Source organism: Mustela nivalis, assembly GCF_964662115.1.
Source record: "Mustela nivalis genome assembly, chromosome: 6".
Classification (NCBI taxonomy): domain Eukaryota; kingdom Metazoa; phylum Chordata; class Mammalia; order Carnivora; family Mustelidae; genus Mustela; species Mustela nivalis.
Window position 1 is genome coordinate 84,220,467 of NC_139025.1, and position 13,452 is coordinate 84,233,918.

Below are 13,452 nucleotides of genomic sequence, written 5' to 3' on the forward strand. Positions count from 1 at the left end.
ACACGACCCTGAGATCATGACTTGACCCAAAATCAGGAGTTGGAAGCTTAACTGACAGGGCCTCCCAGGTGCCCCTAGGAAAAACTTTCTTAACAGAACATAAAAAGCACTAGCTATATAGGAAAAAAAAAAAAAAAATATATATATATATATATATATATATATAAAGAATAACTTAGAACTTTTATTAAGAGCTTTTAATTAAGAATTTATAAAATAGGGGAACCTGGGTGATTCAGTGGGTTAAAGCCTCTGCCTCCGGCTCAGTTCATGGTCCCAGGTCTTGGGATTGAGCCCCATATCGGGCTCTCTGCTCAGCAGGGAGCCTGCTTCCCTTCCTTTCTCTCTGCCTGCCTCTCTGCCTGCTTGTGATCTCTGTCAAATAAATAAATAAAATCTTAAAAAAAAGAATTTATAAAATAAGAAAACCTTTAAAACAGTGAATAGGCAAGTCACAAAGTGGGAGAAAATATATTTTTTAAGATTTTACTTATTTGAGAGGGAGGGAGTGCACAAGCAGGGGAGGAGCACAGGGAGAGGGAGAGGGACAAGCAGACTCCCTGCTGAGCATGGAGCCTTATGCAGGACTTGACCCAAGGCCTCTGGAGATCATGACCTGAGCTGAAGTCAGATGCTTAACAGACTGAGCCACCCAGGGACCTTGAGAAGATATTTATAACACATCTAACCAATAAGCAATCAGTATCCAAAGATGTCTACAATTCAAGTTGAACAAGACCAACTCAATAGAAAAACTAGCAAAGACAGGTATTTAATGGACAGCGAGATAACAAATGGTCAAGAAATACATGAACATGAACAGATGCTCTGCTTCATTCATAATCAGGAAAATGCATCTTTTCATACATTCCTTGGCTATTTCTGTCCCTGACCCTCCCATTTCCAGCATTTTACTGCTAAGTTATTTCAGCTTCCTCACTATGATATCTACAGCTCTGTCACAGTCAGAAGGAGCTGCTGTCTTGTGGAATATAAGGGGAGGCAGTCCTAACTATTTACTGAATTTTCACTCTCACCAGAACTTACCTCCCCCACCATGGTGCCATCATGACTACTAAATTGAGAGCGGGCTCTCAATGGGGTACCTCATTTTTCCTTTGATTTACCATCATCATTCTTTATTGACTCACTGTGCTCAGTATGTCATTTACAACATGCCATTTAATCCTTACAACAACTCTATGGAAGTAAGGATTTTCTGGTTTTCTATATTCTTTTCATAGATGAGGAAACTGAGACCTGAAAATGGCCTGCTTCGCTCTCTCCTCTGCCCCTCCCCCCGGCTTGTGCCCTCTCTCACTATTTCTCTCTCACATATAAATAAAATCTTAAAAAAAATAAATAAAAAGATGACTGGGAGCACAACAAATGACACAGGTAGCTTGTAGGGGCCTCCCACTGTCCAAAGATGAAACAGTTGGAACATCAAAAAAAAAAATCATGACGTAATGGATTAAAACATGTTGTAATGTTTCCTGCTAATCATACCCTTAATAGGGTATTGTTGTTGTTTTTTTTTTTTTTTGACAGACAGAGATTACAAGTAGGCAGAGAGGCAGGCAGAGAGAGAGAGAGAGAGGAGGAAGCAGGCTCCCTGCTGAGTAGAGAGCCCGATGCGGGACTCGATCCCAGAACCCTGAGATCATGACCTGAGCCGAAGGCAGCGGCTTAACCCACTGAGCCACCCAGGCGCCCAAGGGTATTGTTTTAAGTTGTGATGTTTAAGAATACAGAGAACAGGGATGCCTGGATGGCTCAGTTGTTAAGCGTCTGCCGTTGGCTCAGGTCATTATCCCAGGATCCTGGGATGGAGCCCTGTATTGGGCTCCCTGTTCTGCTGGGAGCCTGCTTCTCCCTCTCCTACTCCCCCTGCTTATGTTCCCTCTCTCACTGTGTCTCTCTCTGTCAAAAAAATAAATAAAATGTTTAAAAAAAAGGATACAGAGAACATAGAAATTACAATCCATTCTTGTTATTCGTGGTAGTTATGTTTTATAATGGTGCTGTGAATGCTGAATTAGTGAGTAGGAATCATTGCTCTTGGAGGAAATACAGGATTAGATTCCTGTGAGTGTCTAGCCACATTTTTATCAACTGATGAGTACACATTCTTCAGTGTGTTTCTGTTTAAAGACACCTTATTTAATCTATTTTACTGAGTCATTAACTTTGAACTCACAGCCAACAGCACCAAAATTTCAGTGTGAATGACTCTAACACATTTCTTTTCTCCCTAAGGCACACCGTGGATTTCTTGCACTTAGGAACACAAGACAGCACTTCATAGTTTAAACAGAGGAAATCACCGATAAGAAGTGCAAAAAATGTGAAAAACGGGATGCTATGTAGACTATGAAAAGGACACCCATTTACAGTATGAGGGCTAAGATGAGAAAGCCCAGTGTCACCCTGATTTCATCTGGGAATGTGCCTAGGGGGCGACTCAAAATTTTCACTGCCCTATGCATGTCTGCAAATGACCACAGAAACACCATAAATACTGATTTTAGGGTTACAAATTAATTTTAGTGCGTAGGTAAATTCAGAATCCATGAATAATGAGGATTGGCTGTATATAGATCATGGCACTGACCTCCCCCGTGTTGGAAAAACCACATTTACAGGGTATGAGTTGAAACATCTAAAGGAAGGATAAGATTATTCACAAACAAGGAGTATGACTATGTACAGGAAATCTGCTGTCTCTATTTCACTATCTTCTGGGTCAGACTAGAGAGAAGGTGCAAAAGTTGTGGCCAGGAGATTTCTGGCTAGAAGTAAGGATGAACATTCAGGCCGTGAGAGGTATGCATAGAATATAAGCAGGTTATCGAAGGGGCTGAGGGTGTCTGTTTTCCCTTCAAAACTTTGAATTCAGGGAAGGAACGCATCTTCCTGGAATGGCTGAAAGCTATTCCCAAACATCCCAAACCATCCTAACATTTATAAGTTTTTTTTTTTTTTTTAACGATTTTATTTATTTGACAGACAGAGATCACAAGTAGGCAGAGAGGCAGGCAGAGAGAGAGGATGAAGCAGGCTCCCCGCTGAGCAGAGAGCCCAATGTGGGGCTCGACCCCCGGACCCTGGGATCACGACCTGAGCTGAAGGCAGAGGCCTTAACCCACTGAGCCACCCAGGCGCTACACATTTATAAGTTTTTGATAGCAGTTTTAATACTGTGTTCTGGGGGATATAATAAACTTCTAAAAGTTGTGATGGTGATTATTTAGACTTGAAGTTGGGATGAATATGGTAAAGGAAGTGTCAGCTACTTCTTCTTTTTGTTTTGGTTTTTTAAGTTTTGATCTTAATTCCAGTTAACATACAGTGTAATGTTAGTTTCAGGTGTATGGTATTGTGATTTCACAATTCCACACATCACCTGGTATTCATCACAATTGTCCTCCTTAATCCCCACCACCTATTTTACCCATCCCCCACCCACCTCCCCTCTGGTAGCCCCCAGTCTGTTTTGATAATTAAGAATCTGTTTCTTAGGGGCGCCTGGGTGGCTCAGTGGGTTAAGCTGCTGCCTTCGGCTCAGGTCATGATCCCAAGGTCCTGGGATTGAGCCCCGCATCGGGCTCTCTGCTCAGCAGGGAGCCTGCTTCCCTCTCTCTCTCTCTCTCTGCCTGCCTCTCTGCCTACTTGTGATCTCTCTCTGTCAAATAAATAAAATCTTAAAAAAAAAAGTTAAAAAAAAAAAGAATCTGTTTCTTAATTTGTCTCTTTTTTCCCCCATTTGCTGATTTGTTTCTTAAATTCCACATACGAATGAAATCATATGGCATTTGTCTTTCTCTGACTTATTTCACTTAGCATTATACTCGCTAGCTCTATCCATGTTGTTGCAAATTGTAAGAGTTGATTCTTTTTTAATGCTAGAATAATATTCCATTGCATATATACCCCACTTCTTCTTTTTCCTTTCATCTATGGAGAGACACTTGGGTTGCTTCCATTTCTTGGCTACTGTAAATAATGCTGTTATAAACATAGGGGTGCATGTATCTCTTTGAATTAGTGTTTTTGTATTCTTTGGGTAAATATTCAGTAGTGCGATTGTTGGGTCATTGGGCAGTTCTATTTTTAACTTTCTGAGTAAGCTCATACTGTTTTCCCCAGTGGCTGCACCATGTGTCAGCTTCTCCTAAGCAGGGCACTCTCCAGGTGTTAGCTGGGGCTCACAGATTCTCAGAAATCTGGAACTCCCACTTCATAGCCTCTGAGAGGAGAGAGCCTCTTCCCCCCACCAGCGTTCAGGGGGTTTCAGGCAGTGTGCTTCTGTACACCTCTCTCCTTCCCCACTACTGTGCTTTCCACACTCTGGTTTCTGGGTGTGCTGGCTCATCCTGTCTGTGTAACTGGAGTTATTAACTTCCTCCCTTTACCAGTAAGTTACTTTTTACTTGCCTCAGGCTTTTCACAAGTTCATGAGTAAATAAGTCTTTGGGTGGCAGGGCACCTGGGTGGCTCAGTTGGTTAAGCATCTGCCTACAGTTCAGGTCATGATCCCAGGGTCCTGGGTATCAGGTCAAGTGGAGGGATGACCCTGGGGTATGTGGCCTCTTGCCCTGTTGCTTCCCCCCCATCCCACTCTGGTTTCTGTTCTGACTCCTTCTGTCTTGTAAATAAATTAGCATTTTTTTCTTTTATTCCCCCCACTAAACAACCATCATGTCCACCTCCAGAGAGAAATTATTCTTTCTGTAATTATTAGAATCTTCCCAATTTTTCTTTAAGAGTTCTCTTCATGAAGAGAAAAGCTAGAATCTGTCATGCTAAGGATTCATATTTTGTTAAGGACACTTCGCTAAGTATCTATAAAAAAAAAAAATCAAGGGCGCCTGGGTGGCTCAGTGGGTTAAAGCCTCTGCCTTCGGCTCAGGTCCTGGGATTGAGCCCCACATCGGGCTCTCTGCTTAGTGGGGAGCCTGCTTCCCCCCCACCTCTGCCTGCCTCTCTACCTACTTGTGATCTCTGTCAAATAAGTAAATAAAATCTTTAAAAAAAAATCAAAGGTAATTTTGTAGTGGTGACAAGACCTGACTTGAAAAATGTAATGACTTATTTATTATTTTTGCTATTTTAAAATTTTTATTTATTTAAGTAATATCTACACCCAGTATGGGCCTCAAACTCATGACCCTGAGGTCAAGGGTCACATATTCTTCCAATGGAGCCAGCCAGGTGCCCCTATTTATTATTATTATTATTATTTTTATTGAAATATAATTAACATACAGAGTTATATGAGTATCAGCTTACAACATAATGATTCAGCAATTCTATACATTCCTCAATGTTACCTCATTAAGTGTCGTCACCATCTGTTACCAAACAACAGTATTACAATCTTATTAACGATCTTCCCTATGTTGTACTTTTCATCTCCATGATTTACTTATTTTATAATTTTATAAGTTTTAACTTATTTTACCTCTTAATCTCTTTTTATCTATTTCACTCATCCCCCAACCCACTTTGCTCCTGGTAACCACCAGTTTGTTGTCTGTATTTAAGACCCTTTTTGTTTGTGTGTCTCTTTATTTCTTTGTTTGTTCATTTGTTTTGTTTCTTAGATTCCACAGTTGAGGGAAATCATTTGGTATTTCTCTTTCTATGTCTGACTTATTTCACTTAGCTTTATACTCTCTAGGTCCATCCACATTGTGCAAATGGGAAGATGTCATTCTTTTTTTATGGCTGAGTAATATTCCCCTGTGTGTGTGTGTATGTGTGGGTGTGTGTGTGTATACACTTGGGTTGCCTCCATAACTTGGCTATTGTAAATAATATGCAGTAAACATAGGGGTGCATATATCTTTTTGAATTAGTGTTTTTGTTTTCTTTGGATAAATACTTAGTAGTGGAATTACTGGATTATAATGTATTTCTCTTTTTAATTTTTTGAGGAAGCTCCATACTGTTTTCCACAGTGACTGTACCAATTTACAATCCCACCAACAGTGCACAAGTGTTCCTTTTTCTCCACATCCTTGCCAACAACTGTTATTTCCATGTCTTTTTGATTCTAGCTGTTCTAACAAAGTGATATTTCATTGGTTTTGATTTGCATTTCTCTGATGAAATTGGGCAAGAGTAATCAGTTTCCCAGAGGCCCTGTTCTAGAAGCCATTCTCTTCTCTCGAAGGGTTTGTAATCAAGAAAATTTGGCTCAACAACTGGAAAGTGTTGTATGGTTTGCTTTTGGATTCCAGAAATAGATCATAGAAGGAAGGCCAAAAGGAATCAGTTTGGCCTAGAGACTCAGTGCATGAAGCTCTCTAGTAGAGGAGGAAAAGCAGTGAGGCAGTATTGGTGAGTGAGTGAGAAGAGATTATGGGTGTGCCTGGACAGGTGGCCTGGCTGTCCCCTCTTTGAAGAGGGAAATGCTGAAAATACAGCTTCATCTTAACTAGAATTTTAGCTGGCTTGAATAGTTCTCCCCTTATCACCACCACCACCACCACCACCATCCAATTGTAATATGTACTGATTGCAAAGAAATATTCACATTGGCTTTCAGTGATTCTGTGCCTCAGAGAATAAAAACAGGAAGGGCCTCTCCTAGGACACAGTCTCTGTTTCAGACTGCTTAAACCTGGTAAAGTTTATGATGTATAAGGAATGCATGGGAAACTTACATCTCCAAGAAGTGCTTTACACTTCAGAAAGTTCTGGAATCATTTCAGTGTTTGAATTGCAATCAACTTGTGTGGTTGCCCTTTCTGGCCCTTAATCACTTCACTTGTATGTGAGGGGGAATTGGTGGTGGGAGCACAGGTTGAAACAGACAGGTCTTCTGGTGCCCCCAATGTCACACTAGCAATGATAGCATAAATTTTAGGACTGACTTAGCACCTAGAGCATAATAAACCCTTACATTGTTCTTATTAATATGCAAGTCTAGCTTTTAAGACTAAAATCCACTCATAATTTCACTAAAAACAGCATTTGTAAGGGTCTCCCCCCCACAGTTGTATTAGAAAAGGTTTTTAGGGGGTACCTGGGTGGCTCAATCAGCTAGTGTCCAATTCAAGCTCAAGCTCATGTCTTGATCTCAGGGTCATGAATTCAAGCCCTGCGTTGGTTTCCATGCTGGGCATGGAGCCTACTTAAAAAAAAAAAAAAAAAAAAGATTCTAGGAACACCCCCTCGCTCTTCTCCCCTCCACTGCCTTGGAGTGCTGGGCTGCCCTTATCTCTTGGTGCTCAGCACCCTCAGCTGTGGGTTTTCATTCATCTCTGATTACCCGCTGGGGGCCTGGCCCTTTCCTGGCAAACAGGTCTGGAGATGACCAGGAATGGTTCTTGTTCTCAGCAGATGGGGAACAGATGTGTGAAAGCTTGAAAGAAGTGATAACTGAGCAGTGGAGAGAGGGTGAGGGGAGCAGATCAGATAAAAACAAGAAGATCATTCCAGACAGAGAGCATAAACAAAGGCCTTGAGGTACAGGATCTGGGAAAAACAAAGCAGCTGAATGCATCAGGCTCCAGAGGAAAGGGTGAAAATGACATGGACAGGTAGGCTGGGGCCAGCATGGGAGGGCCTGTAGCTCATCTAAGGAGTTTGGACTTATCCTGAAGCATGCAGGGAGGGGAGAAGAATGTTATTGAAGATACTCCAACAGGGATGTGACAGGTCCCAGTTCTCTGGCAGCAGGGCAGTGACTGGACTGCAGAATGAAGCTCTTGCTAGTCCTTTCTTCCAAACTGAGGGTCCTCAGGGCAGTCACAGGCCTTACCACAGAATTGTTAGGAGTGGAAAGGAAACTTGGGGAACACATAGGGTGAGTACAGCATTGGACATTTGATCTCAGGTTAGGAAAAAAAAACAAAACAAAACATGGCTAATCAATGGCACTAGGTCCCAGAGTAACTTGATTAAGCTAATGAATAGCACTGGGCCTCAGTTTTAGTGATCTCCTGGGGGTGGGGGGTGGTGTCAGTTTTCTCCCTGAATGGGGTTAGCTCCCCTTGCCTTCTGATCCCATAGCAACTGAATATTCTCTATTGACAGCCTTCCCTTAAAGATTCTGGAGTCCAGGAGAGCAGGAATTTTTATCTATCTTTCTTTTTAAAAAATATTTATTTATTGGGGCACCTGGGTGGGTTAGTGGGTTAAGTCTCTGCCTTCGGCTCAGGTCATGATCTCAGGGTCCTGGAATCGAGCCCTACATTGGGCTCTCTGCTTCTCTGCCTGCCTATCTGCCTACTGTGGTCTCACTCTCTCTCTGTCAAGTAAATAAATAAAATCTTTCTAAAATTATTTATTTATTTATTTGGGAGGGAGAGGCGGCAGAGGGCGGGTGGATCTCAAGCAGACTTCCCGCTGAGAGTGGAGCCCAGTGCTGTGGGGCTCCATCCCAGGACCCTGTGATCATGACCTAAGCGGAAATCAAGATCAAGCTTAACCGACTGAGCCACCCAGGTGCCCCAATTTCTGTCTGTCTTGTTCACTGCTGTCTCCCCAGTTGCCCACTTTCTGGCTCTAGCAGATACCCCCAAATTCCTTGAATTAAGAATAAGAGTTGGGGCGCCTGGGTGGCTCAGTGGGTTAAAGCCTCTGCCTTCGGCTCAGGTCATGATCCCAGAGTCCTGGGATCGAGCCCCACAGCGGGCTCTCTACTCGGCAGAAAGCCTGCTTCCTCCTCTCTCTCTCTGTCTGCCTCTCTGCCTACTTGTGATCTCTATCAATTAAATAAATAAACAAAATCTTAAAAAAAAAAAATATGAGTCATATGGGAGGTCTGATCAGAGAAGGGAGTGGGGGGATAGGATTTTCCATCTGATCACAGTAAATGAAACCTGGAGGCTGGAAGAGTTACCTAAAGAGAAGGGGTTTTAATCCAGGCTATCATGCCATCTCTGGATGTACTTCCCTCAGTGTGCCTTTCTCATTTGTGGGGTGAGGTATGTGGACAAAAATGATTACTAGGATTTCTCCTTCTCACCCTAACATTTTATGCGAGGAAAACAGGTCTTTGCCAGCTACTCCCCTCTTCCCAGGGCTTCTGTGTTGCAGAAAGTCATGGCTATTGACAAAGTAAGGGACAACCTCATGATTTTAGCCCAAGAAATGGAAGGACTCTTAGAGACTTGTTCTGAGAAAAAGGTATTTACTTTTATAGGATGAATTATACTGGGTTCCCATTATACAAAGCAAGATGTTTTTCAGAAAAAGAGATGAACAGAGTGAGAACGGACTCGGCTTCTAAGGACGGGGGCCTGCCGGCCTGCATCCAGAAACCTTCCTCCTCCTGCCCATGCGCACTGCGGACCTCCTGCCCATGCGCACTGTGGAGCTGCGGGAAGGTGCTGAGGGCCAGGACTTCTCTGAGGGAAAAAAGCCAAGTGTTTGAGCTACTCACCGGAGGTCTCTTCCAGATGAACTGGATGGGGAATTTCTGGCTGTAAAAGAGAGAGGTCTCATCGGGTGGAAACTCAGGATCCAGATAAAGAACCTTCTTTTCCAGACATTTCTTGTGAAGCTGCTCAAATGTCTTCTCTTTAACTCCAATAATGGGGAAATTGCGGCTGATGATGGCCGAATAGATGCCGCTTGGGTTTGTGCCCCCGGCCTCCGTGGTCTTACCTTCGCCTGGCGGGGGAATCGGCCCCGGGGACCTGGGCTCAGCCCCCGTCCGTGGGGCCACAGATGGGCTAATGACAGTTGGCATGGCAGGCAAATTGGGGAAAAAAGGTTTTGTTTTTTAAAGAAAACAGGGGAAGAAAGCAATGGCCAAGGGGAAGTTGGAGTGATTCTGTCATCTGAGAGAAAAACGTCCACATCCACATTCGGAGCTATAGCCCGTCAGAAGGTCATCCAGCTTCTGTCCATCCTTAAAGCCGAGTGGTGATCCCGAAGTCGGAGGTTTCCTGAGGCAGGAGACAGGAGGATTTCTGGGGGCTCCTGCCGGCAGCTAGCCTGCCAGAGGGAGAGGCAGAGGGGAGAGAGAGGGTTGTGTTTCAGGGGCCTGGAGAAGCTTGAGCCAGGAAAACTAAAAATAGACATGAAGGAAGAAGAGGAGTATGAGAGCCAGGGAGGCTCCCGGCAGCCAGACGACGCATGAGGTGAGAAGGACCCTGCTGGGGACGTTTCCCCGTGGTCATTGAGTGCTGGTGTCGTCGGGAGGCGGAAAGGGCATATTTGAGGAGGTTGGACGCCGAAAAGTAGCAAAAAAACTGCTCATGCGTTATTGAGTCGGGACATGGACTTTGTCCACCCATCAGCCCCCAGATGAATGGAGAGCAGTACTGAGAAAAAAGGTAGCCAGGGTGAATGTGAGATCCTGAATTCTGGGGGAATATTCTAGACATGGTTGAGAACACATTTTTTACTTTCTAAAACTCTAGGATATCAGAACATTATTCAGCTGGATTTGCATCTCTTACAGAATGTTATGGTGTCAGCGTTTGGTGGAGCTGTCTGGGTGGAAAATGCTGCTCAGCAGAGTCCCCAGTTGAGAAGAATGTCTGTCTCTTTCTTGCCCACTTGACCTAGACACCTCTTGTCTCTCCCCACCCCCAAAATAAACACTGGACCAAATTTGCTACAAAAAGTACACTTGAGTAGACGGTGCAGACACACCACATTAGACAACTGGGTCAGAAGTGGAATTGGTTACTGAATCGGGTTCCCTTTTGAGTCCCAGGGGAGGTCATTCCAAAAGAATTGGTTTCAGGGAATGGAACTGCCTGCCTGGCTTCCGCTTTGTGTTGAACCCATGGTAGCTACTGCCTGGACTGTCAGATGGCTACATTCCACTTGTGGCTCAGTGGCCGCTGGTCCTAGACTTGTAGCCCTGCCTCTTCCCACGTGACCAGTCTCACCAGCCGAAGGCTAGAGCTATAAGAGGAGGTGGGGAGTGACTGCTGAACTAGGGAGAATTACCAAGCTCATGATCACTGGGGCTACAGCTTTAAGGAGACCTATGTCTGGAGCTGCTGCATGTGGGGACCCTCAGCTTGTCCTCCTGTTCCCTAGGACCAGGAAATGCCCAAGGACCTTTACTACTACTCTTGGAGAGGCAGGATAGGGGAGGGCAGCCTTAAGGCTGATTGTGTGGGTTCAAAGTTTGGGCATCCTGCTTGCTGGCTGTGCCTGTTTAACTTTAGGTGAGTTACTTCTTCTTTTTTTCCTATGGCTCCATTTTCTCACTTATAAAGTGGGTATGTGGATAGTCAGTCTGCTATTGAGTTATCATAAAAATTAAACAACTTGGGGCCCCTGGGTGGTTCAGTGGGTTGAGGCCTTCAGCTTGGGTCATGATCCCAGGGTCCTGGGATCGAGCCCCACATTGGGGTCCCTGCTCAGCGGTGAGCCTGCTTCCCCCTCTCACTCTCTGCCTGCCTCTCTACCTACTTGTGATCTCTGTCAAATAAATAAATAAAATCTTAAAAAAAAATTAAACAACTTAATTACGTAAAACATTTAAAATAATGCCAGGATTGTCTTAAGCACTCAATAAACGTTGTTAGAGGTGACCTAAATTTAACATTACTTTGGGGTTAAATCAGGCTGGATTAGAGTCACTCATTCGTGCAGACCGGCATTCAGTTTATGAGCATTTACTGAATATCTCTTGTGAGTCAGGCCTGGGATAGGTGTGAGCCACTCAGGATCACATGGTCACAGTGTTTCCAATCGGAGCATGCCTATCTGCCTACACTAAAAAAGCCTCTAAAAAGACTGACTTCCTACCCTCAAACTCACCCCTACGGTGGAAAGGAGATTGGGGGAAGTTTCCTTTCTTAACCCTCAAACATTTGAGCCCCAGCCTATTGCTCTATACCATCTTTAATCTCATTGCTCTCACCCACATTTTATTGTTTAAGCTTATAAATGAGCTTCCTGTGTGCCCTACAGGACAGTAAGTTCCGTGAAGGTGGGATCTGAGTCCCCAGTCCACTCTCAGGGTTAAGCACATAGAAAGCTTTTAATAAATGTGTTGTCTGTCTGTTGAATGAATTTTCCCAATGTAAGGAGAAATTTCTTACCCTTCTTTCTGTTTTGCTAATGCAATCAAAGTTATGTTGGCTGATTTGCCCTTGGGGGAGAGCCATCTCTGGGCCACACACCCGCTGACTTTTCTTTCCTTGGTCGTCTCACTAAGTAATTTAGTAACTAAGATGAATGTGTGATAAGATGAGTCTATGTTGCAACCAGATGGAAATATCAAAAGTGCAGAGTGCAAGGTGCTCTTCATTTTGCTTTTTTTAAATCAGTTGCTGTGGATAAAACCTCTCTATTAGCAGGTCTGAAAACAAGGTTTATTCCGATGGTGTGGAAACTCATGCTATCAGGGAGAAACCCAATCTGAGCCCTAGAACAAAGGACAGAGAATGAGCATATGAACAGCTGCACATTTCAATTCCCATAAGTCTCTTCAAGGATAGAGAACTAGTTTTTATAACATATTTCAGCCAACAGCATGCAGTATCTGTGACTGGAATGGTTTCTCTCGACACCGATAGGCCCAGTTAATGGCTTCATAACACTGTCTTTTCCATCGATAAATCTTCCTTTGATTCAACTCTATTGGAAGCAATGCATTTGCTTCTAACACCCATCATTCATTAAGTTCCTATTGTGAGCTAGCCACTGCACATAGTTTTCAAAACTTTTTAATTTTAATTTTAGATTTACAAAAGAGTTGCAAGGTCGTACAGAGTTTCTGTATGCCTTTCACCCAGCTTCCCCTAATGTTTACACCTTACATAACCATGGTATAACTATCAAATCTAAGAAATTAATGTTGGTAAAATACTATTAAGTAAACTACAAAAGACATATTTGATTTCTTTTTTTTCTTCTGTTATGATTCAGGATGCTGCACTGTGTTTAATTGTTACGTCTCCTCAGTATCTTCCCATCTCTGCTGGTTCCAGGTTTTGTCTCTCGGGACTTGGGACTTGTGAAGAGTACTTGGCAGGCATGCTGTGTGGAATGTTTCTCAACTTGAGTTTGATGTTTTTCATTTGATTAGACTGAGTTATGGATTTGAGGAAAGAATATCACAAGGTCTTGGGGCGCCTGGTGGCTCAGTGGGTTAAGCCGCTGCCTTCAGCTCAGGTCATGATCTCAGGGTCCTGGGATCGAGCCCCGCATCGGGCTCTTTGCTCAGCAGGGAACCTGCTTCCTCCTCTCTCTCTGCCTGTCTCTCTGCCTGCTTGTCATCTCTCTCTGTCAAATAAATAAATAAAATCTTAAAAAAAAAAAAAGAATATCACAAGGTCATATGCCTTCTCATTTGGGGATACATGGTAGAGATGAGTTTTATCACAGGTGGCATCAATCTTGATCACGGGGCTGAAGTGGTATCCACCAGTTTCTCCAAAGTAAAGTTATTCATTTTTCCTTTCCACACATATAGTGTTACAGGATTGCCATGTTCTTGTCTCATGGAATTGAAGAATGAATCAA

At 43.5% G+C, this 13,452-nt stretch overlaps 1 protein-coding gene across 4 annotated transcripts in view; it reads right to left on the reverse strand.

Moving 5' to 3' along the window:
• CAPN3 (calpain 3) overlaps window positions 1-10,316 on the reverse strand; it is a 51,110-nt gene extending 40,794 nt beyond the window's left edge. The window contains exon 1 of one of the 4 annotated variants that reach the window (XM_082735455.1): window positions 9,398-10,316. In XM_082735455.1, the coding sequence (XP_082591581.1) occupies window positions 9,398-9,706 (309 nt within the window). In that variant the 5' untranslated portion in view covers window positions 9,707-10,316. The remainder of the gene's footprint in view (window positions 1-9,397) is intronic. The other 3 variants (XM_082735457.1, XM_082735456.1, XM_082735459.1) reach the window with 3 other exon arrangements.
• Between the last annotated feature and the right edge of the window lie 3,136 nt (window positions 10,317-13,452).